A 25932-nucleotide genomic window follows, 5' to 3' on the forward strand; every position below is an offset into this window, starting at 1 on the left:
CGGTAACGGAGCGGACGCAACATCAGCATTTCTTGCTTTGTATAGATTTCTATAGTTTACTCTAGACTACGTACTCAACTTTTTTATGTTTGGGCGCAATTAACTTTGTATATTACTCCCATTTTTTTGGATGTTTTTTAAAGCTTATTAAATGGCGCAGTATTTAAAAATACCTCCACCGGCATAAAGTTGCTCAGTTTGTTTAAAATTCTTTGTAAAAGTCTTAACAAGAATGTTTACACATTTAGAACAAATTCACAAAAGGACTTCCCGTAACGGCTTTTTTATCTTTAAGTGTCTGTTTAGTTGTCTGTGTTGTTTATTTTTTATATCGTTTGAAATTCCAAAGAAAATGGCTCATTATAGTTCTAAAGTTAAATAAAGAATAATACTTAAAGAAAATTATTGTGGCAAAATAATTATTTCTGAAGAAATGTATAAAATCTTGTAAAAGGTAAAAAAATAGGGTCATGTTTCATAATTAGGTACTTATATCACGTCGTATGAGTGCTTGTAAACTATAGTGTTTTTATGCTACCAACAACTAATGCAATGTCATTACGAAAACTCAACAACAACTTTGTTTTATTAATTTGCCTTCAAACAGAGTTTATAAAGCAATATTTCAAAAATATATTCTGGCCACAACACTCGTAAACTAGAGACCAACTCCAATATAATACCAAATATAAATTTATTGGTCGTAAAACTTCACCAATACTATACATTTTTAAATTTTATATTTCGAATACTGCATACTGAGTCCGTTGATAGGCGCTTGCGAAAAATGTTGTGTGTCATGCGCACACTTTCATCAACTACTTGACCGGACAAATGGGGAGCGCTGAGGGCTCTCATTCGATATAAAATTTAAGACAACATGCCTGAGGGTACCCTGTTGCGTGAGAACCTCGGCTCGTCTGAAAGAATTAATCGACCCTAGTGGATCGATAGCGATAAGCGCTGAATGAGGGAAATCGTCGACCACGCCGGCGGGTGCGGTATCGGAGTTTGTGGTCAACACTCACTCAGTCCGTCCGATATGTTAAGTAATTGAAGCTCACATAAGGAACTCCAAAGAAATATTTCTTTTTATTTGAAGAGAATCGAACATAGTCTCTGGTTTGACGACTATGAATAAGATAGTGAGTCGACTATTATGATATGGCCGGTATTATAAACAACGACCTTCGTAGTCCAGTGGTTGAGCATTGGGCTCATGATCTCCAGGTACCATGTTCGAATCCCTGTGGAGACATATCACAAAAAATTGCGATGATCCGTGATTTACGTTACGGCGTTAGTCCCGGTTAAAACTTACTGATGTAAGTACGTAGTCGTTACATGACCCATGTCAGGGCACTAGGGTTGCTGAGGTTGGTCATCCCCCTCACAACCCACACGAGAGAAGAAGAATTGAGAAGAAGTAAGGGACCAAAAAAAAGAATGTGAGTGTGTGTGGGAAGTGAGGGACCTGTCATCTTTCAGTGAGTTTGATATGAAGAATTACGCTTATGGAAACCTAGTCCTTCGATCTACTCCAACACGCTGCTTAATTACAGGTTGATGAACAAAAGATGTATGTGCATTTATTTTATTTGACTGACACCTGTGTTTTATTCCTAACTCTATGGACACAGAACCGTCTAACTCTATGGACACAGGCCGACCAATCAGGGACAGGCGTCGGACAGTTGACAATTTGACAATTGTAAGATTGTGATTTAACAGTTTCACTTCGATAGATTATAATCTGACGAATAATAATACGTTAAATTGTAAGCAGTATGATACGGTTCACAATTTTTCGACAGTCCACAATCTCGCGAGATAGATTATAATATAACGTTATTTACAATTTTACGGTGACATATATAAGATGTATATTCAAAGTTAATGTTGTTTTTGTGGGAGACACGATAGGGTTGCTGAGGTTAGTCATCCACCTCACAACCCATACCATAGAATAAGAAGGTATGATAAGCACTCGTACGCATTATATGACTTTTTTTCTCTTCAAAGAACCTGTAACCTATACTGAATCTATTATGGGGAAAACCTTTTAGATAGCGTTAGGTAATATCTAATTATATCCTACTTCAGAGCCTTAGTGATCTGAAAAAGCTAATGATAATACAGGATATTTCATTTCCCATTGCACCTACCACTTCAGGATGTTTATCCTCCCATGACCTTTCAAAAGTCACTACTGAGTTGTAGTCCGACTGCTAGAAGATAGCGTAGAGATAGTCGAGAAATATAAAAAAAATATTAAGTACTTGTAAAATTGTTTTAAGTTTACGCGGTTATTATCATAATTAAAACACATAACGGGTTCTTACCGCGATTAAAGGGAGTCTCATATCTCTGCTTTAAGTAAAAAGTAAGTTCCCGTTATTATGTGTCTTAATTACTTGTAAAATGTTCGTAAACATTTGGCGATAAGTATCTGGAATTTTCAGTACAACAATGCCCAATCCCATTCAGTAAACTATACCATCTAGGACCTTATGACATAAAATTGAGTTCCCTATCTCACGGTGAATACCACTGCAACCACACCTGTATTTATAAACACTACCCCACCTGGGTCTTTAGCTAAGTTGCAAACGTTGATGACAATCGACAGTGTTATGTCAATTTCTTATATTTTTATCTCTTTCACTGTCGCTTTTAATTTTTAGCAAATTTGTTGCAACCAACAAGACACCGTGTGGTTAAAAAGTCAAATAGTAAAATTGCAAATAATATATGTATAAAAATTGCAAATTGCCAAGGCCAAATAGTAATATTGCTTTTTTAGATGAATTGCTTTGATGTGTCCTCTTTAACTCCTTAGCTGTAATCTGCATACCTTTGTTAATCGTGGGACTGTTGTGACGCCATTTACTATCTTAGTTATGAGATATGATCATGCAATGAGGTGTTACGATAGTAACAATACATCATTATCTACCTTAGAGGGGCTGATTTCCTTTCGACATGAACACAAAACAACCTACCTAGGCGTAGCTATCTTTCTTTATTATTTTTTTTGCTGGTCTTTTTTTACTCACCTAGGGTGGATAGCTCTATTTAGATTCAAAATATTGCTTTACATAAAAGGTTTTATATCCATAAAAGATTTTGGGCCTTCTCAAATATTTGACGTTCAGATTTAATTTAAATTGTTTTCATTTTTGCAGACCTGTTCCTGGGTCGATGACCGAATATCGAGGGGCAGAAGCTCAGGCCAGAGTGTGTTCAGAAATGAAAGAGCTTTGTGAGATCATCAATGAATATGGAAAGGCTCCGTGCAAGGGTCTTTTGCCCCCAGAACTGGCGGACGCGACCAGAGTGATATCCTTTGGAGAATTGTTTACCGTAAGTAATTTATACAGCCTACTAAATGTCACTGTCAGGTACAGGAATCCTTTCATTGATTAGGCAACGTACGCACACGCACACCTCATGATGCTGCTGTTTGAAGAACCAGACAATCATTTGGCCGGAATTAGATTCAAACCTAACCTTCTAGGTTAAGTTGAAACGTCTCTGTCAATTTTCTTTATTTTTTTAATTAGTATCACTATAAAAAAGATAAGGTATTTTTTTTTCGTTAATTTAAAAAGTTACAAATTAATAACGACGTCATCAGAAGAATTCGGCACGTAATTTCACAGGATGGCATTCGGGTATTTCAAATTAACGAAACAAAATCGACCTTCTCTGTTCTTTGATAGGTATTAATAATAATCTTATCTTACTAATATTAATATAAATGTGAAAGTTTGTGAGTATGGATGTTTGGATGTTTCTTACTCTTTCACGCAAAAACTACTGAACGGATTTTAATGAAACTTTACAATAATGTAGCTTATACATCAGAATAACATACAGACTACAATTTATAAAGATATCGTGTGATTTGTCAAAAAAATGTGACGATAAGTGTCAAGTAAGTAGGAAAAAATCTAGCATCTGTGAGCAATTTAGGCGCGCGCTGACAAAACCGTTACACGACATATGATGGAACTGTTTATCTCAAATCGTCCTACAAAAAAGCTACGCCTATGATTGGGGCTGTGTCTTCTTTTCTCGTGTAGGTTGAGAGGTGGATTACCAACCTCATCAACCTTGATGTCAGGGTTACTATTGAACCTATAATTCAAATTCAAATTCAAATTATTTAATTCGGACTGTATCCATATACGTATGTTAGTAACAAACAACTTATATTCTAATGTTAGTAACAACTTATACAACTTAAGCTAATACACACGCGCGACCCTATGACATGACTCATGTAACGACTACTTACTTACATCGGTAAGTAGTAACCGGGACCAACGGCTTAACGTGCCTTCCGAGGCACGGATCATCTTACTTTCGGACAATCAGGTGATCAGCCTGTTATGCCCTAACTAAACTAGGGATCACAAAGCATTGTGATATTTGCCCACTGGGATTCAAACCCAGCTGCATAAGGGCTGTGTTATATACGATTTTTTTTAATTTATTAAATTTAGAGTCTATACCGTAAATTTTATTATTTCTAAAATCGGATTTTTTTTTTGCCGCAGAAACCGAAATCCACGCGGACGAAGTCGCGGGCGGCCATACTATAAATATAAAACTGAAAACACTTGCAAACACTTTGCACTTTGCGGAAGGATTTTGTTTTGTTGGCCTCTTTACCTTTCCGACTCAAGGGTAACCTTTATGAAAGTTATCTCTGTATCTTTATTGGAATTTGGAATTATAAGCATATTTTGACACGGGTTGGCAGGCTTCTATGTTAAATTTCAAATGTATTGGAATTTTTACTTCTCTTTCTGGAATTTTCAACTGCCATTAACAGACTTGTTATACACAAATTGAGCTCCAAAGTTACATATTTTAGGAGTCACTAACTTCTTTCGCTCGCACACAAGTAGCGTCGAATGCCTCGCTTAAACGTGTCAAATATTGTTATAAACTTTGCGCGTTTCAATTGATAAAAGTTAGGAGAGATGCAACTTTACAACTCCCCGACTTAGTTCCGAAATAAGTGACGCAGACATTCAATTTTCCAAACTATTGCAAACTTTTGGGATAACCTTGTGTTGGACAGACAAGCAATCATCATAGGTGCCTCTCAATTACTTTAGAATAGAGAAACTTATAATAGGTATTTAGAACAATTAGAGAAACTGCTTTTGACTTTAGATTGCAGTAAAAGATAGACCAAGTTTCAGGGGTTTGGACGCTTAAAACAAAATTATATATTGATAGTGTAATCGTGGTTTATTTTTAGGTACGGGATTTCTATAGATGGCTTCTATAAATAAAATGTATTCTTAATTCGCTCAATAGAGCACTTATTTCAAGTAAATTTATACGTATAATGAATATCTTATAATTATTTTCTTGTTTCATACTTTTTTTTTATTTTAGTTCATTATTAATTTAAGAGCCATCCATGCTTTTGTCGGTGTATCATTGTCCATTGTTGTGTATCAAAGGTCAATTATTTCACTTCCTTATAAGACACGACGTTCACTTTCTCTTTAATCTGTTTTATGAAAGCTCTCCGATTTACCCGATTTTAATTATTAAACTTATATTTTTTGTACTCCTTGTCATGTACATGTTTTTATATTCTATCTGAAGTAAAGCAGGTCTATTTAATTGTTTAACTTCTTCATTTACAGAAAGTAATTAAACATTTTAGTTGCACAAAGCGTTTATCCATGCGAATACTGAACTTTGTTATTTATTTAAAAATAAATCTTTTGTTATGTTCCCCGATGTATTTAACATTTAATAAAGTGGAATCGAGTGCTAACTGAACCATTATGCGGCTGTCCTTAATTATCTATTCAATATTTTTTTTTAATTTTGGCACTTGTAAGGCACCTTCCCCATAATGCAATTGGATATCGCATCGATGTGCGAATTGAGAGAAACGATATAAGTTGTAAGGGACTGCAGAGGTTTTTATACGTAGTTATAATTATCTTATGAGTAGCACTCGCCGCACTGTCCTCGGGTGTCAGATTGCTTTTTCTGTGGTTGTTTTCAATGTCCTTGTCCGCTGTCTACCAATTTGGTTTTCTTCTGAAAAACTCGTGTCGTGAGAAAGCTCATTAAATAATCCTTTGAATGAACATGGAATATGTAATTACATACCATAATGTATTATGTTTATATTGGTAGGATTGTCTGTTTACTTTTTATTATTATTTTTCTGTTTACTTTTTCCTTTTTTTACTGATGTAAGTACGTAGTCGTTACATAAGTTATGTCAGGGGCCTATGGCGGCTCAATAATAACCCTGACACCGGGGTTCATGGGGTTGAAATGAAATGAAATGTCATGGGGTTGAGCTTCATCTTGTGACGTATTATCCTCGTAAGACCGAGATTTCCAGACACAATAGTTATAGAATGTGGTTTGGATTTTAAAGATCATTTGGTCTTACGACTTAAGAGTGTAGGGGCCCTAGTCTAGTTCCTATCCGTTACCTAGATGGCGTATGTGTAGCACATTCAGTGTAAAACGTAAATAATGTAGTTTTTTATCGTTTACCGTTATTTCTAAGGCATCATTTTATTTGTGCCACAGGAGATAAAATAATGTATTTTCTTTAAATTATTGTATTATGCCGTAAGCGTGGCCAAAAATTGGTCAGCAAAAAATTAGTGTCGATTGCCATCGACTCGCAACAATATCGCAATATACAAAAGTATTTACTAAGTTTCTGTATTTCTGTTACAACAACAAATAAACGTAAACAAATCTTTTAAAATCTAACTTACTTTCTAATAATAAGTAATAAAAAGAAAATTTAAATAAAAAGTTGTCAATAACTTCAAACCCAGAGTAAATTTGAAGAAAATGGGAAGGGTTTAAAATATTATGTTTTATTGTTTGTAGGTTTTCTAGACCTTCAAGTTGTAGCAAAAAGGTGTAGAGCTCAGTTAGCTTAGTTTATCTATGATAAAAATAATAATTGCGATCACCGAATACTGTAGCTATACTTACGCCATCTATACAGACATTTCTGCCAGACCAGGCAGTAAACTTATTGACTGTACTGTCTTCTACAGTACAAAACCTTTTTTTGACGGTAGTCAGCCATGTACCACGAATGGTACTTCATCTTTAAACTAGACAATAAGACAAAAGAGAAGCTTGGAATATTAAAACTAGTTCACCAAAATATTCAAGGCTTCTCTGGCAAAGAATTGGACATAGAATTATTTTTAGAGACATTTTTTATTGACATTTTATGTATTACTGAGCATTGGTTTAAGGATTATGAATTGTTATTCGGTTTTGAAAATTATCATTTGGCTAGCGCTTTCTGTCGAAAGATCAAAATACGTGGTGGCTCCCTTATTTTTATCAGAAATAGTTTAAAATATAAAGAACGCAAAGATATTACTGGACTTTCGATAGAGGGCACTATGGAGATTTCATGTATAGAAACAGAGAAACATATTGTTGTGGCCGTATACAGACCCCCATACTGTGCTAACTTCACAGTTTTTGAATCAGTGATGGAAAATGTACTGAAGGTCATATCCAAAAGTAATAAATCCATTATAGTGTGTGGAGATTTTAACGTTGATTTATATGAAGTAGATTCAATTACAACTAGATTTCTAAGTTTGTTTACATCTTTTAACCTTGTTAATATATTTATGGAGCCAACTAGAATTACAGAAACAACTGCCTCATGTTTAGATAACATTTTTTGCAATTGTGATTTCCAAGATAACAGTACCCTTAACTGTTTTAAGTCTGATCACAGTGGACAGTTGGTTAGTTTTCCAGTACTTAAAAATGTGCAAAAAATTAAATTTAGTACTCGACCCATCACTGATAATCGGATAGAGAAATATCGAAATAGTCTTATTAGTAACTTACCTTGTCCAAACTTTGATACAGACAATCCTGACGATTTTTACAGGGATTTCTTCACTATTATCCATAAAGAATTTGAAAATAATTTTCCTCAAAAGGTAGTTACCAACAGTCAATCATTCAAGTTCAGTGACTGGGCTACCGTAGGCATTCGCAAAAGTAGAAATACTCTTTATTCTTTATATGAGGAAAAAACGTATACACACGCTGATAGTTTCAAAAGCTACGTCAAAAATTATTCTAAAATATTTCGAAGAGTGTGTTATACAGCCAAACAGATGCATATTAGTAGTAAAATAAAGACCGCGGATAATAAAATAAAGGCAGTTTGGCAAGTAATAAATAGTGAAACAAAGGCTTCTAAACCGCGTGAATTAGAATACAATATAGAATCGGGCACTGGGTTAGTAAAACAAGATAAAGATGTAGCTGAAGTTTTTGATAAATTCTTCACGAACATCCCTGTAAAAACTACAGAATCTCTCAGGTCCTCTCCTGTTCAAGCTGATATATTATTAAAAAGTAATGTTACTGCTTGCACTAAATTATTTGATTTTAAACGCGTTGATCCGAGTAGTATTGTTAAAGTATTCAAACAGCTGAAACTTAAAACCTCGAAAGATTTATGGGGATTGTCTGTCAAATTGATGAGCTCTGTTATTGATATCTTAGCACCATATCTAGCTTACATTTTTAATATGAGTGTTGAAAATGGCACTTTTCCAAATTTAATGAAAATCAGTAAAGTTATACCTCTTTTTAAATCGGGCACAAAATCAGACCCCACGAATTATAGACCGGTTTCTATTCTACCAGTACTTAGTAAAATTTTCGAGAAAATTATTCTCGACCAACTGCTATGTCATTTTAATTTAAATAACTTACTCCACAGCCAGCAGTTTGGTTTCACTAAGGGTCGGTCTACAACAGACGCGAGTGTGACATTTGTTCGACACATTTTCGATGCTTGGGAGAAGTCGCAGAATGCCGTAGGAGTATTCTGTGACTTGTCTAAGGCGTTCGACTGCGTGGATCACGAGACCTTGCTTTTGGAATTGAGGCACTATGGACTAAATAATGGAGCTCTCAGTTTGTTAAATTCATATCTAGGTGGTAGGATACAAAAGGTACAAATCAATAGTACAGCTTCTTCGGGCTCTCATGTTCAAATGGGAGTTCCTCAAGGATCCATTTTGGGTCCGTTTCTTTTTTTAGTGTACATAAATGATTTACCTTATGTAGTACAGAACCAAGCTGACATTGTGCTGTTCGCGGATGACACTTCTCTTATATTTAAAATCGACAGAAAGTTAGAGGAATTTGACGAAGCAAACAGCGCTGTGTCGCAGGTTCTAAGTTGGTTTACAGTAAATAACCTAGTTCTAAATGCTAAGAAAACGAAGTGTATTAAATTTGTTCTACCAAACGTAAAGAAAGTAAATAATAACATTAAAATTAACGACGAGAAACTAGATTTTGTTGAACACACAGTTTTCTTAGGAATTACTGTAGATTCAAAACTTCAATGGGGCCCACATATTGTATCACTAGCGGGCAAGCTAAGTTCAGCAGCATATGCCGTCAGAAGGATCCGACAACTCACAGATGTACCCACTGCTAGACTTGTCTACTTCAGCTACTTCCACAGCATAATGTCTTACGGTATTTTGCTGTGGGGTCGAGCCGCTGATGTAGAAACTATTTTCATCATTCAAAAAAGAGCAGTTCGCGCTATTTATAAGCTGCGTTGTCGGGACTCTTTGAGGGAGCTGTTTAAAGAAATAAATATACTGACGATCGCAAGTCAATATATATATGAAAACATTATGTATGTACGTAAAAACTTATCTCTCCTTCCGAGAAACTGTGAAAGGCATACTTACAATACAAGAAATAAACATAAAATTGCTATTCAAAATTCTAGATTAAGTAAATTAAATTCATCTTTTTTAGGGTTATGTATACGTTTTTACAATAAAATACCAGATAATATTTTAAATTTGTCAGAAAATAAATTTAAAGCTCACGTGAAGCTTACTTTATGTAAAAAAGCTTATTATAAGATTAATGACTACCTAAATGATAAAAATGTCTGGTATTGAATGTGTTCCTCTAGTTATTAAATAACTTGTAATGTATATCCTCATTGGTTTTTAAAAGATGTGTTGCTGTTGCAGTTTCTTGTCATTTCTTCTCCTCAGCCATAACACCTTGCGAAATGACGTAAATTCAAAAATGTTACATTGACCTTCAACAAGTTTATCCATGATAATTACGTTGAATAAATGATTCTGATTTCTGATTTTTATTGTAGCCGAAACGTAAACAGCGAGGGTCCCAACATTTCTAATATAGGCACTATCGAAGTAATTCAGCCGTTTTGGTTCCGACTTAGATATATTCACCCTTTCACGGACAGAGATGGGTCATTGATGGTTTATAATAGGTAATATGACATCTTGGGATCGGAACGTCATTAGACGTTATGTCCTTGAAAGTGTTAATATGTCTTATACGAAGCCGCGCTGGCTATTCCTTCAGGTTGGAAGATCAGATTAGCAGTCGCTTCCGTACAAAACTGAACCTACAACCTCAGACTATGTAAATCGGAAAAAATCGGATAAACATAATTTGGACAGAGAGGATGATAGAAAAGGGAAAAACAGGAAATGAAAGATAACCTCATAAATCCACCGTGCCAAAAATGCTAGTACACCTGACTAATTACGGTTTCCGAACATAAAACTGTTGATTCATTGTTTTCTATTAATACCCTAGCGCTTATGTCACAAGGTCGACATTTTGCAATACAATTGTATAACATGTCTGTTTGGAAGTAAACTAGTATTATTAGCGTCAATTGCGTGTGCGAAAATACACAGTAGTGGTGTCAATGAAGGGTTTTACTTTGTCTGACCTGCGCGTGAATAATGCAAAAGGGGGTAGCCCAAACACACCTGCCGACGCTCGGTTGACAGGAAATAAAAAAAACTCTAGGAGCAAGCTACGGAAGCTGCAAAAGATTGCGATGAGTGGCAATTAGTTATTCGAGCCTTACAACGCAACAAGGGATAAAAGGATTAGAAAGAGAAGGAAGAGCGGTAGCTTTTTTATATCATTCAAAATCAGAAGCATCTTGAGTGGGGCAAGCAAAGATTTTGATCATATATTATAAAATATGTTTGTTTTTTTTCTCTTCAAACGAGAAATGCATTTAAAGTACTTTTGTGGTTCTGGATAATGGCGGCTTCAGATTAGTACCCCTAACCCATTTTTGCGTCTGTATTTCTCTTTCGCGGGTCCTTTTTATGTCGAAAGTTTAATCATAAAAAGTTATTATAATTTCAAAAGTGTGATACTTTTTTGCACGTGAGTGTAGTAAGTAGTAACATAAATTCAGAGTCAGTTTGCAATTTCGTTTCCAGCAAGAATAAAATAGTATTAAATTACATATTATACAAATATATTTTACTGTGACTAAGTTGTGATACACGCTTGGAGCCGACTTTCGCGTCTAAATAAGAACAAAATTTGCTTATTTTTTATATCTCACAACTTTTATATAATGTTCATTATCAAAACCTTATAACAACGGGTAATTAGTTATTTTGAAAATAATAAATAATTTGCTTTCACAATTTAAGTAAAAAGTCCTCAAGCCATAATTTCAATCCAGCCACAAAACTTTGTGATACAATAAGTTTCATACCGGTACTAAGGGCCATAGTCACTTGGGCATTGTCCTTTTAAGTAGGCATGAATTATTACAGAGGCTAATAGGGGAAATTGAATTATTTCTTATTAAACTTGTTTAAGGGTGCTAGTTCATCAGCGAGCAATCGCCTTAAGGTGATACAAACATTGTGATACATGTGCTTCTAATGCGTCGCATGCCTCGCTATGTGTATACCTTCATATTGGTAGCGAGGCATGTGCTACCGCTTTCCGGGAATGTTCCCAAAGTGGAAATATTATTTTTGTAAAAAGTATTTAATAGTAAGGCTCTTTTTCTTTCGGTTTGGTGCTTTTTACTCTTTAAGTTCTTTTACCAAAAATATTTACTCCTTTTTACTGCCAAAGTGGGAAAATTCCCAGGGAAGACACATCACTGGAACCGTACGAGATGCGGGCACATATCTCGAAAAAGGTGTATCGGGCTTGAAGCGATTATTTGCGGCTGAGCACAGCCTGTGCGCAACATTCACAGTGTGTGATGTACCTAAAATGCTTGCAGGCAAATGCTCGCAGATAAAGGAGCACCCTTAAGTGATAATGCTTTAAATAATTAGGTAGGTATTTATGAAAACATCCACTGCTTTTTGGTGTTTTTAGAAAATGTTAAGAATTTTGCGGGGCCTTCGGTATTCCATTGTCAAATTCAACTGCATATATTTGTTTATTTTATCATCAAATTTAATTGTAAAATTACTTTCTTATATAAAAATTATTATTCACCGGGTAGCAGTCACGCTTACGGGTCAATATCAACAAGTGCAATTTTTTCGTGTGATGCTCCCTGGCCGGACCACTATTTAGTACGCAATTGCGAATGAACTCAATACGCGCTACATAATGTCTACTTTCATCTGCATACCAAGAAAAAAATAGTACGGCAAAGAGTTAAAAGAAAAATGATATTATTTGTGGTGCGGCCAGAGAGCAATGCTCCCCAGCCGGACCACTGTGAATCTCAGAAATTACGTTATGTAGTCAAGCAATGAGGGTATGAAAAAATAGACCTAAAATTCTACTCCTTACGTTTTTACTCTGATCCTCGAATCTTGTCTAGATTAGAGTCAATTAAAAGTTGAATGTGGTCCGGCTGTAGAGGATTCTCTGCAGCCAACAAATTTTATGGTACAAAGCTTACCAGATTTATTTATGCATTGAAATAAAAGTATAACATTTCTACTTTCTACTGACGTCACTTTTTTGGAATAAAACCTAACATTCATTTAATTATGATCAAAAGTAAGGTGTCCGGCCAATGAGTATCTGATTTAAAAACATATTTTTCAGTTTATGAGACGATAAACATGTTTCACGTGTATTATCTGAATCTAAACAAAACATTTTACAATAAAGGTCTCACTACAACCCTTAGAAAGCCTTAGTTTTACTTAAAATAACAATTAATAATGTTAGGATACAAACATGTTCTAAACGCCTGACAAAATATTAATAGCTTTGCATTTTTATTTCGAAGCTTCCGATATCTGTTCGTCTGTCTGTATAACTGTCTGTTACCGGCCTCTGCAGACCAAACGGTGAGTGCTAGGAGACTAAACTTACAGAATAAGTGTTATGGTAACCGCTCTCATGGCAAAAGTAAAATTTTTGAATGTATTTATAAAAAATCTATCTAATGTCTAAGTATGTAATATACAACAGCACTAGCGTTATTTACAACAGCACTATTGCTGTTGTAAATAACGATATTTTTCCAATAGCGGCGCTAGTTATACATCCTCTTCCTCTTTATTCACTGTTGTGATGATGACCATCTTTCCTTTTTGCCCCGCTTATTCTAGTCTCACGATTTGTATTTCGATTGATATGTGTAGCCAGAAACGTTCTACGTAAGCTACAAAGAGAAAAACCAGTCAAATGTGAGTCTACGCGGGCAAAACCGCGAGCATCAGCTAATTTTTATAGATACATTCGAAAATTTTACTTTTGCCATGAGAGCGGTTACCATAACACTTATTCTGTAAGTTTAGTCTCCTAGCACTCACCGTTTGGTCTGCAGAGGCCGGTAACAGACAGTTATACAGACAGACGAACAGATATCGGAAGCTTCGAAATAAAAATGCAAAGCTATTAATATTTTGTCAGGCGTTTAGAACATGTTTGTATCCTAACATTATTAATTGTTATTTTAAGTAAAACTAAGGCTTTCTAAGGGTTGTAGTGAGACCTTTATTGTAAAATGTTTTGTTTAGATTCAGATAATACACGTGAAACATGTTTATCGTCTCATAAACTGAAAAATATGTTTTTAAATCAGATACTCATTGGCCGGACACCTTACTTTTGATCATAATTAAATGAATGTTAGGTTTTATTCCAAAAAAGTGACGTCAGTAGAAAGTAGAAATGTTATACTTTTATTTCAATGCATAAATAAATCTGGTAAGCTTTGTACCATAAAATTTGTTGGCTGCAGAGAATCCTCTACAGCCGGACCACATTCAACTTTTAATTGACTCTAATCTAGACAAGATTCGAGGATCAGAGTAAAAACGTAAGGAGTAGAATTTTAGGTCTATTTTTTCATACCCTCATTGCTTGACTACATAACGTAATTTCTGAGATTCACAGTGGTCCGGCTGGGGAGCATTGCTCTCTGGCCGCACCACAAATAATATCATTTTTCTTTTAACTCTTTGCCGTACTATTTTTTTCTTGGTATGCAGATGAAAGTAGACATTATGTAGCGCGTATTGAGTTCATTCGCAATTGCGTACTAAATAGTGGTCCGGCCAGGGAGCATCACACATTTTTTCTTAATGTTGATAGCGAATTTTTATATTATGTATTCGTGAAAAAATAGTTTCCCATATGGAAAAGAATAGCTCTAGCTACGAGAAACTGCAAGAGGCCTAAGAATATTTTGATTATATTATTATTCTTACATATCGTAACGTAAGTCATTCGTCTTCTTCTTATCGTGAGGTGATCAGCCTGTAATGTCCTAACCAAACTAGGGATCACAAAGTGATTTTTGTGATATGTACCCACCGGAATTCGAACCCGGGGCCTCCGGATCGTGAAACCAGCGCCTTTAGTGATATCGAAACTTATGCACTGGTACACATAAGCTTTTATTTCGGATAGTTAACCGACTGTCAACCACATCTCTAAACAATACCGCGACAATTTCTTTTGTTTGCTTCTAACAATAAACTTTTGGCACTAGTTAATACCGACGCGTAGAAAATATCTCTGTTTCAAGTTCCAACTAAATATAACTTTGTTTTTGTATACTTAGGTACATTTTACTTTTGTTCTTTATCATAGTTCCACACTGGCACCGATTCCTGCAGATACCTCCTAATTTTATTTTAAGTTATACCCGCCGAAAAGGAAAGGGACGGATGATTCACAGCTCTTAATTTTAGGAAGAATGAGTAAATGAATGAATAACCCGGGCGAATCAAAACGTTATCTCACTGGTATGCAAACCGTTTGACGTGTGCTGTCAACATAATTCTGTGGGTTATTAGCCAATGCAATTTTTCATAGGGTTGTTTTAGATTTGTGCATAAAATTGACGTGTGTTCCATAAATTTAATGCTTGTCGATTACCCGTCCTTTTCCCTTTCGGCTGATACGAAAATGACAGATGTAACTGAAAATTAGATGGTGTTTACAGGAATTAACACCACTACATACATACAAACACACGCCCGTATCTCTCATTCGGATGAGGAGCGCCACAAGTAATCAGAAGACAACTTAGCTTTATGATGAACTGGGGGGCTAAAATTGCCACATCGAAGCAATTCATCAACAGACATTTGTTTGCATTGCGCACTTACTTTAATATGCGCAAATGTCAAATTGCAACATTGCTTCGATGTGTCCATTTTAACCCCCCTGTACTATGTTTACATGTGATCAACCATTACATGGTGATCTATTCAATAATCTATCGTGTTGTAAAGAACACAGGCATTGTTTTCATTTCCCCAATTACAAAAAATATTTAACACGATATATGTACAATTTAAGTTTTAGCAATTCAGCAATTAATTAACGGCCTCCGTGGTCTAGTGGTTGAGCGTTGTGCTCACAATCCGGAGGTCCTGGGCTCGAATCCCGGTGGGGACATATCACAAAAATTACTTTGTGATCCCTAGTTTGGTTAGGACACTACAAACTGATCACCTGATTGTCCAAAAAGTAAGATGATCCGTGCTTCGGAAGGCACGTTAAGCCGTTGGTTCCGGTTACTACTTACTGATGTAAGTAAGTACTCGTTACATGAGCCGTTTTAGGGGCCTTTGGCGGCTCAATAATAACCCTGACACCAGGGTTGATGAGGTTGGTAATTCACCTCACAACTCACACGATAGATAGATAGCAACTAATTGAAATATGAGTTTGACGAGATAGTAAAATAACAGTAATCCCCTTAAACACGAGATCCATTATAAGAATATATTATAATTTATAATACATACGTTATCAAAACACAAACTCTCTAGAGTAATTTGTGGATTATCCTCTTTGTTATAAGTGTAAGTGCGTGCGAGTGTGCCAGTGCGCGTGCGTGTGCGCGTGCGCGCGCGTGTTTATTTTATTTTTGGTTTCTAGAGAAATATCACTAGGTACAGTAAAACAATATTTGCCGGTAGTTCTATCGGTCGAAGTCACATGTAAAAAAAAGTAATCAAGTCGAATTTTTACCAAAAAAATCGATAAACGATTGGGCTTTAGTGCTTGGGCTTTAAGAGACGAATACACGTGTTGATAAGTTAACATTAACAAAGACAAAGACAAAGATGAAGATTTCGTTAACAGGAGGCGATACATTTCGGATTTCACATTTTGGGAACATTTCCGGTAACGATACATCCCAAGGGAATGTTCTTGTTTTAAAAGAGGAAGCTTTTTTTATATAACTTTTGCGCCATTTTGCACATTACCGGATTACAGCAGAAGCCATATATAAAATAATGTCAAGGTCGTTTTTCTATAATTGAAAGTTAATTTATTAAATGATAAACTGAAACAAAAGTAAACAGAGGTCTTGTGGGTGGCACAAAAACTATTACTTTTTCAATGAGAGACTTTATTTTTTACGTTCCCCAAAGAACACGCAAATGACTATCTATATGAATGACTATATGAATGAATTATCTATAATACCAGTAATAAATATGTAGGTAAGTATAGTGATTATTATCGTGTATGTGTGTATGTATGTATGTGGGTAAATATGTACATATATCTGTATGTATATATATATGTATGTGTGTATGTGTATATGAATATATATATAACGTATTTAATAAGTGTAACGTATTTAAGAGCTATCTATCTATTACTTATTATAATTATGTTTATAAATTATATACATATAATGTGTCTTAATTATTAATGTTTTGATAATGTGTTTATTTTGGTATCGGTACTTTTAGTTAAGTTTATATTTGTTTTAAATTTTTTCTCCTCCTCTTTTGTTATATCTAGGTCCTATTAGTTACTCTGTTGTAGTCTTTAGAATGAAATTCCTCTTTAAGTATCTATGTATGCGTACCTATATTGCTTCAATCATACAAAATGTAAACCGTGGATAGTTGTAATTGGCTTGCAACATGTTTTTTACCATTTGTAATTCTTATATTGATAAGCTGTTACTATCCCTTTAAATAAATAAATAAATAAATAAATGACATTGTACAGATTGAACGTGATATTTACCTACTTTTTCATTGCTCTTGTACAAAATTATTCAAAAATATAATGTCAGTGCAGAGGCATATATAGAAACAAAATTGTTCCTTGATGTCTGGATCAGATGTAATATAGAATGATGTTGCTTCTCTTCATTTTATTCAGGACTAGCGACCCGCCCGGCTTCGCTCGGGTTCAATGCTGAGGAAAAAATGAAATTATTTACGACATCACATTAAAAACCTCAAAAATAATAGTATTTCTCCACTATTTAATGGATGTTATTATATTATTATATTATATAAAGCTACAAACCCATGTACTGACTCACTGACTCACTGACAGGGTTGTTCTCCCAGAAGGAGCGTCGGGGGGTAAAAATGATGTATGGGGGATGTGATTCAAATCTTCCGGTGAGTATGGGAAAACTTCCAGATCATGGAAAACTGCTCCGCGTCAGGGAGACACCCTACAGTCTGGCGCAACTATTATACCTGGATCAATTTTTTTTTCGCAAAACCTATTTAAATCTTGGTCAAATTCTATTGTCGGTGAAAATAAAACAAAATGGCGGAAAAACAAGATGGCCGCCATACAAAAGCTTGTTTTTCCAGAAAATGTTTCGCTGGTAAAAACTGTGTATGGGAGCGTAATTAAAAGGTCATGTTGAGTATGAAAATACTGCTCGATCTTGAAAATCTGCTCCGCATCAGGGAGACACCCTACGGCCTGGCTAACCTATCGCACCTGGAACTTTTTTGTTTTCACGAAGTCTATTTAAATCTTGGTCAAATTCAACCAATGGTGAAAAAAAATCAAAATGGCGGAAAAACAAGATGGCCGCCATACAAAATTTTGTTTTTTCAGAAAAATGTCTTAGAGGTAAAAACAATGTATGGGGGTGTAATCGAAATGTCATGTTGAGTATGGAAGTACTTCTCGATCTTTGAAATCTGCTCCGCATCAGGGAGACACCCTACGGTCTGGCGAAACTATCGCACCTGGAACGATTCTTTTTTCACGAGGCCTTTTTAAATCGTGGTCAAATTTTATCGCCGGAGAAAAAAAAACAAAATGGCCGAAAAACAAGATGGCCGCCATACAAAGTTTCGTTTTTCCCGAAAATGCCTCGGGGGTAAAAATGATGTATGAGGAATGTGATCGAAACATCATGTTGAGTATGGAAATACTTTTCGATCTTCAAAAGCTGCTCCGCATCAGAGAGACACCCTACAGCCTGGCGAAACTATCGCACCTAGAACTTTTTTGTTTTCACGAAGCCTATAAAAGTCTTGGTCGAATTTTATCGCCAGTGAAAAAAAAAAACAAAATGGCCGAAAAACAAGATGGCCGCCATACAAATTTTTGTTTTTCCAGAAAATGTCTCAGAGGTAAAAATGTTGTATTGGGGTGTGATCGGAACGTCATCTTGGAAAACTGCTCCGCATCAGGGGTCACCCTACGGCCTGGCAAAACTATAGCACCTAGAACTTTTTTGATTTCACGAGACCTATTCAAGTCTTGGTCAAATTCTATGGCGGTAAAAAAATGGCGGGAAAACAAGATGGCCGCCATACAAAGCTTCGAACTAAAACAGGACACGCGAGCAGCTTGCTGCGAGCGAACCACGCGACATCTAGTTATTATATTATATATAGCTACAAACCCATGTACCTATTGACTGACTGACTGACTCACTGACTCACTGACAGGGTTGTTCTCCCAGAAGGAGCGTCGGGGGGTGAAAATGATGTATGGGGGGTGTGATCGGGACCTCCCGGTGAGTATGGGAAAACTTCCAGATCTTGGAAAACTGCTCCGCATCAGGGAGACACCCCACGGCCTGGAAAAACTATCGCCCCTGGAACGATTTTTTTTTTCACAAAACCTATTAAAATCTTAGTCAAATTCTATTGTGGGTGAAAAATAAACAAAATGGCGGAAAAACAAGATGGCCGCCATACAAAATTTTGTTTTTCCAGAAAATGTCTCGTTGGTAAAAACTGTGCATGGGGTTGTAATCGGAATGTCATGTTGAGTATGGAAGTACTTCTCGATCTTTAAAATCTGCTCCGCGTCAGGGAGACACCCTACGGCCTGGGAAAACTATCGCACCTAGGACTTTTTTGTTTTCACGATACCTATTTAAATCCTGGTCAAATTTTTTCGCCGGTGAAAAAAAAAACAAAATGGCGGAAAAACAAGATGGCCGCCATACAAAATTTTCGTTTTTCCCGAAAATGCCTCGAAGGTAAAAATTATGTACAGGGATGTGATCGGAACGTCATGTAGAGTACGGGTATACTTCCAGGTTTTCGAGAACTAACTGCTCCGCATCAGGGAGACACCCTAAGGCGTGGCAAAACTATCGCACTTGGAACATTTTTTTTCCACCAAACCTATTAAAATCTTAGTCAAATTTTATCGCCGGTGAAAAAAAAAAAAACAAAATGGCCATAAAACAAGATGGCCGCCATATAAATTTTTGTTTTTACAGAAAATGTCTCGGGTGTAAAAATGATGTATAGGGGTGTGATCGGAACGTCATCTTGGAAAACTGCTCCGCATCAGGGAGACACCCTACGGCCTGGCAAAACTATAGCACCTAGAACTTTTTTGATTTCACGAGACCTATTGAAATCTTGGTCAAATTTTATCGCGGTAAAAAAGTGGCGGGAAAACAAGACACGCGAGCAGCTTGCTGCGAGCGAACCACGCGACATCTAGTTATTATATTATATATAGCTACAAACCCACTGACTGACTGACTGACTCACTCACTCACTCACTGACATAATTGTTCTCCCAGAAGGAGTGTCGGGGGGTAAAAATGATGTATGGGGGGTGTGATCGGGACCTCCCGGTGAGTATGGGAAAACTTCCAGATCTTGAAAAACTGCTCCGCATCAGGGAGACACCCAACAGTCTGGCGAAACTATCGCACCTGGAACAATTATTTTTTCACAAAACCTATTTAAATCTTGGTCAAATTCTATTGTGTGTGAAAAAAAAACAAAATGGCGGAAAAACAACATGGCCGCCATACAAAAAAATATTTTTCCAGAAAATGTCTCGAAGGTAAAAACGATGTATGGGGACGTAATAAGAAGATCATGTTGAGAATTTAAATACTACTCAACCTTCAAAAACTGCTCCTCATCAGAGAGACACCCCACGGCCTGGCGAAACTATGGCACCTGGAACGATTATTTTTTCACAGAACCTATTTAAATCTTGGTCAAATTCTATCGTGAGTGAAAAAAAATCAAAATGGCGGAAAAACAAGATGGCCGCCATACAAAATTTTTGTTTTTCCTGAAAATGCCTTGGGGGTATAAAATATGTATGGGGATGTAATCAGAACGTCTTGTTGAGTATGGATATACTTCTCGATCTTGGAAAGCTGCTCCGCATCCGGGCGGCACCCTATGGCCTGTCAAAACTATCGCACCTGGATCGATTCTTTTTTCACAAAACCTATTTAAAACTTGGTCAAATTTTATCGTGAGTGAAAAAAAATCAAAATGGCGGAAAAACAAGATGGCCGCCATACAAATTTTTCGTTTTTCCTGAAAATGCCTCGGGGGTAAAAATGATGTATAGGAATGTGATCGGAACGTCATGTCAAGTGTGAAAATACATCTGGGTTTTCGATAGCTGCTCCGCATCAGGGAGACACCCTACGGCCTGGCAAAACTATGGCACCTGGAACGATTCTTTTTTCACCAAACCTAATAAAATCTTGGTCAAATTTTATCGCTGGTAAAAAAAAAACAAAATGGCCGAAAAACAAGATGGCCGCCATACAAATTTTTGTTTTTCCAGAAAATGTCTCGGGTGTAAAAACGATGTATAGGGGTGTGATCGGATCGTCATCTTGGAAAACTGCTCCGCATCAGGGAGACACCCTACGGCCTGGCAAAACTATAGCACCTAGAACTTTTTTGATTTCACGAGACCTATTCAAGTCTTGTTCAAATTCTATCGCGGTAAAAAAATGGCGGGAAAACAAGACACGCGAGCAGCTTGCTGCGAGCGAACCACGCGACATCTAGTTATATTATATATAGCTACAAACCCATGTACTGACTGACTCACTGACATAATTGTTCTCCCAGAAGGAGCGTCGGGGGGTAAAAATAATGTATGAGAAAAGTGATCGGGACCTCCCGGTGAGTATGGGAAAACTTCCAGATCCTGGAAAACTGCTCCGCATCAGGGAGACACCCTACGGCCTGGCAAAACTATCGCACCTGGATCGATTCTTTTTTCACAATACCTATTTAATTCTTAGTCAAATCCTATGGCCAGTAAAAAAAAATCAAAATGGCGGAAAAACAAGATGGCCGCCATACAAAATTTTGTTTTTCCAGAAAATGTCTCGAAGGTAAAAACTGCGTATGGGGTTGTAATCGGAACATCCCGTTGACTATGGAAATTTTTCTTGATCTTAAAAAACTGCTCCGCATCAGGGAGACACCCTACGGCCTGGCAAAACTATAAAACCTGGAGCAATTTTTCTTTCGCGAAACATATTTAAATCTTGGTCAAATCCAATCCCTGGTGAAAAAAAACCAAAATGGCGGAAAAACAAGATGGCCGCCATACAAAATTTTCGTTTTTCCTGAAAATGCCTCGAGGGTAAAAATGATGTATAGGGATGTGATCGGATCGTCATGTTGAGTATTTCAATACTGCTTGATCTTGAAAAACTGCTCCGCATCAGGGAGACACCCTACGGCCTGGCAAAACTATAAAACCTAGAGCAATTTTTCTTTCGCGAAACATATTTAAATCTTGGTCAAATCCAATCCCCGGTGAAAAAAAACCAAAATGGCGGAAAAACAAGATGGCCGCCATACAAAATTTTCGTTTTTCCCGAAAATGCCTCGGGGGTAAAAATTGTGTATGGGGTTGTAATCGGAACGTATTGTTGAGTATGAGAAAACTTCCAGATCTTGGAAAACTGCTCAGCATCAGGGAGACACCCTATGGCCTGGCGCAACTATCGCACCTGGAACGATTCTTTTTTCATAAAACCTACTTAAATCTTGGTCAAATTTTATCGCCGGTGAAAAAAAATCAAAATGGCGGAAAAACAAGATGGCCGCCATACAAAATTTTGTTTTTCCAGAAAATGTCTCGAAGGTAAAAACTGCGTATGGGGTTGTAATCGGAACATCCCGTTGACTATGGAAATTTTTCTTGATCTTAAAAAACTGCTCCGCATCAGGGAGACACCCTACGGCCTGGCAAAACTATAAAACCTGGAGCAATTTTTCTTTCGCGAAACATATTTAAATCTTGGTCAAATCCAATCCCTGGTGAAAAAAAACCAAAATGGCGGAAAAACAAGATGGCCGCCATACAAAATTTTCGTTTTTCCTGAAAATGCCTCGAGGGTAAAAATGATGTATAGGGATGTGATCGGATCGTCATGTTGAGTATTTCAATACTGCTTGATCTTGAAAAACTGCTCCGCATCAGGGAGACACCCTACGGCCTGGCAAAACTATAAAACCTAGAGCAATTTTTCTTTCGCGAAACATATTTAAATCTTGGTCAAATCCAATCCCCGGTGAAAAAAAACCAAAATGGCGGAAAAACAAGATGGCCGCCATACAAAATTTTCGTTTTTCCCGAAAATGCCTCGGGGGTAAAAATTGTGTATGGGGTTGTAATCGGAACGTATTGTTGAGTATGAGAAAACTTCCAGATCTTGGAAAACTGCTCAGCATCAGGGAGACACCCTATGGCCTGGCGCAACTATCGCACCTGGAACGATTCTTTTTTCATAAAACCTACTTAAATCTTGGTCAAATTTTATCGCCGGTGAAAAAAAATCAAAATGGCGGAAAAACAAGATGGCCGCCATACAAAATTTTGTTTTTTCCAGTAAAAGCCTCAGGGGTAAAAATTATGTATGAGGGATTTGATCGGATCGTAATGTTGAGTATTTAAATACTGCTCGATCTTCGAATTGCTCCGCATCAGGGAGACACCCTACGGCCTGGCGAAACTATCGCACCTGGAACTTTTTTGTTTTCACGAAACCTATTTAAATCTTAGTCAAATTTTATCGCCGGTGAAAAAAAAAACAAAATGGCCGAAAAACAAGATGGCCGCCATACAAAATATCGTTTTTCCAGAAAATGTCTCGGAGGTAAAAATCATGTATGGGAGGTGTGATCGGAACGTCATCTTGGAAAACTGCTCCGCATCAGGGAGACACCCTACGGCCTGGCAAAACTATAGCACCTAGAACTTTTTTGATTTCACGAGACCTATTCAAGTCTTGGTCAAATTCTATCGCGGTAAAAAAATGGCGGGAAAACAAGACACGCGAGCAGCTTGCTGCGAGCGAACCACGCGAAATCTAGTTATATTATATATAGCTACAAACCCATGTACTCACTGACATAATTGTTCTCCCAGAAGGAGCGTCGGGGGGTAAAAATAATGTATGAGAAAAGTGATCGGGACCTCCCGGTGAGTATGGGAAAACTTCCAGATCTTGGAAAACTGCTCCGCATCAGGGAGACACCCTACAGTCTGGCGCAACTATTATACCTGGATCAATTTTTTTAACGCAAAATCTATTTAAATCTTGGTCAAATTCTATTGTCGGTGAAAAAAAAACAAAATGGCGGAAAAACAAGATGGCCGCCATACAAAGTTTTGTTTTTCCAGAAAATGTCTCGTTGGTAAGAAATGTCTATAGGGTTGTAATCGGAACATCCCGTTGACTATGGAAATTTTTCTCGATCTTGAAAAACTGCTCCGCATCAGGGAGACACCCTACGGCCTGGTAAAACTATCGCACCTGGAACGATTATTTTTTCACAAAACCTATTTAAATCTTAGTCAAATTCTATCGTGAGTGAAAAAAAATCAAAATGGCGGAAAAACAAGATGGCCGCCATACAAATTTTTCGTTTTTCCTCAAAATGCCTCTGGGGTAAAAATAATGTATAGGGTTGTAATCGGAACGTCTTGTAGAGTATGGAAATATTTCTCGATCTTGAAAAACTGCTCCGCATCAGGGAGACACCCTACGGCCTGGCAAAACTATCGCACCTGGAACTTTTTTGTTTTCACGAAGCCTATTAAAGTCTTGGTCAAATTTTATCGCCAGTGAAAAAAAAACAAAATGGCCGAAAAACAAGATGGCCGCCATAGAAATTTTTGTTTTTCCAGAAAATGTCTCACGAGGTAAAAATGATGTATTGGGGTGTGATCGGAACGTCATCTTGGAAAACTGCTCCGCATCAGAGGTCACTCTACGGCCTGGCAAAACTATAGCACCTAGAACTTTTTTGATTTCACGACACCTATTTAAGTCTTGGTCAAATTTTATCGCGGTAAAAAAATGGCGGGAAAACAAGACACGCGAGCAGCTTGCTGCGAGCGAACCACGCGACATCTAGTTATACATATAAACCTTTTTCTTGAATCACTCTATCTATTAAAAAAAACCGCATCAAAATCCGTTGCGTTGTTTTAAAGATTTAAGCGTACATAGGGATATAGGGACAGAAAAAGCGACTTTGTTTTATACTATGTAGTGATACTAATGGATGGAAGGTGTGTTGTGCCTGTATGTAATAAAAAGGGTCATAATTTATATCCAAAAAGAAAGATAAAAGATGCATAATGCATATATCTTGTTTCCATAAAATAAGAGAGTAAACGAATGCGACTCTGTACAACGCCATCTATACGTATATTTACTGGAACGTGGCCTGTAAAGTCCCTCAAGGAGCGAAGTTTAATCTTGTTAATATTGAAATCAAATAATATACTGTATTTGTCTATTATGCATTCTTTCAATAAGTACTCGCTTGTTTTAATGACGGGACTGTTTTATTGTTGTTTATTTAGAGATGATTTTAATACTTTAGTAAATTTCTGAAACGGCGCAGTTTTAGTCAAATATGAAATAAAATTTAAAAACATTTCATATAAGTAAACAGTGATAAGTCAAATTATATCAGAATTTCGTGCTATTTGTAGCTTTATTAAATTCTTCAAATTCAATTTGAAATATTAATGCATTTTTTAAAGATACATTTACAAAGCTTTTGAAATCGAGAATATGATTTTGAGCTTCACTGAAAATTTCGAAAAAAAAATTAAGAAAATAATGGTCTATTTGGACAGTGCCGGTGCACTGATAACCTGTCACCATAATGTCGTCTATCCATCATCCGTCAAGTATAAGGAGTAGCCACTTGGAACTCTGCAATGAATCGCCCATCCCAACTTTTTATGTCTGCATGTGTAGGTATGTACCAACTTATTCAACAGATTGATTCAAGCGGCCCTGACAAAGAAACAAAGCGATATCTCATACGGCGTTTCCAGTCATATGCCAAGACATGACGTCACGGCATTCCACGTCGCGAGCCGACCCTGCCGCGGCCAAATTTAATTTTGGAATCGGTTTACTAATGGCTGTACGTTCACACGCACGTAATTACCAAGACAAACACACACACACACATACAAACATGCGCGTTACTGAAGTCGGAACCATATTTGGTCACTGAAATTTTAACGAGTTTTGAGAGAGATACGCTTGTATCCACAGCGAATGTCATAAAATCGATTCTTAATAATACAGCAACACAAAACTTGGCA

At 36.7% G+C, this 25932-nt stretch overlaps 1 protein-coding gene across 1 annotated transcript in view; it reads left to right on the forward strand.

Annotated features, from left to right (window-relative positions):
* The window catches only part of LOC126370620 (actin-binding Rho-activating protein-like), a 62437-nt gene that overhangs the window by 27439 nt on the left and 9066 nt on the right, over window positions 1-25932 (forward strand). The window contains exon 3 of the mRNA XM_050015585.1: window positions 3186-3363. Within this exon, the coding sequence (XP_049871542.1) occupies window positions 3186-3363 (178 nt within the window). The remainder of the gene's footprint in view (window positions 1-3185; window positions 3364-25932) is intronic.

Source organism: Pectinophora gossypiella, chromosome 11 (genome assembly GCF_024362695.1).
Source record: "Pectinophora gossypiella chromosome 11, ilPecGoss1.1, whole genome shotgun sequence".
NCBI classification, from domain to species: domain Eukaryota; kingdom Metazoa; phylum Arthropoda; class Insecta; order Lepidoptera; family Gelechiidae; genus Pectinophora; species Pectinophora gossypiella.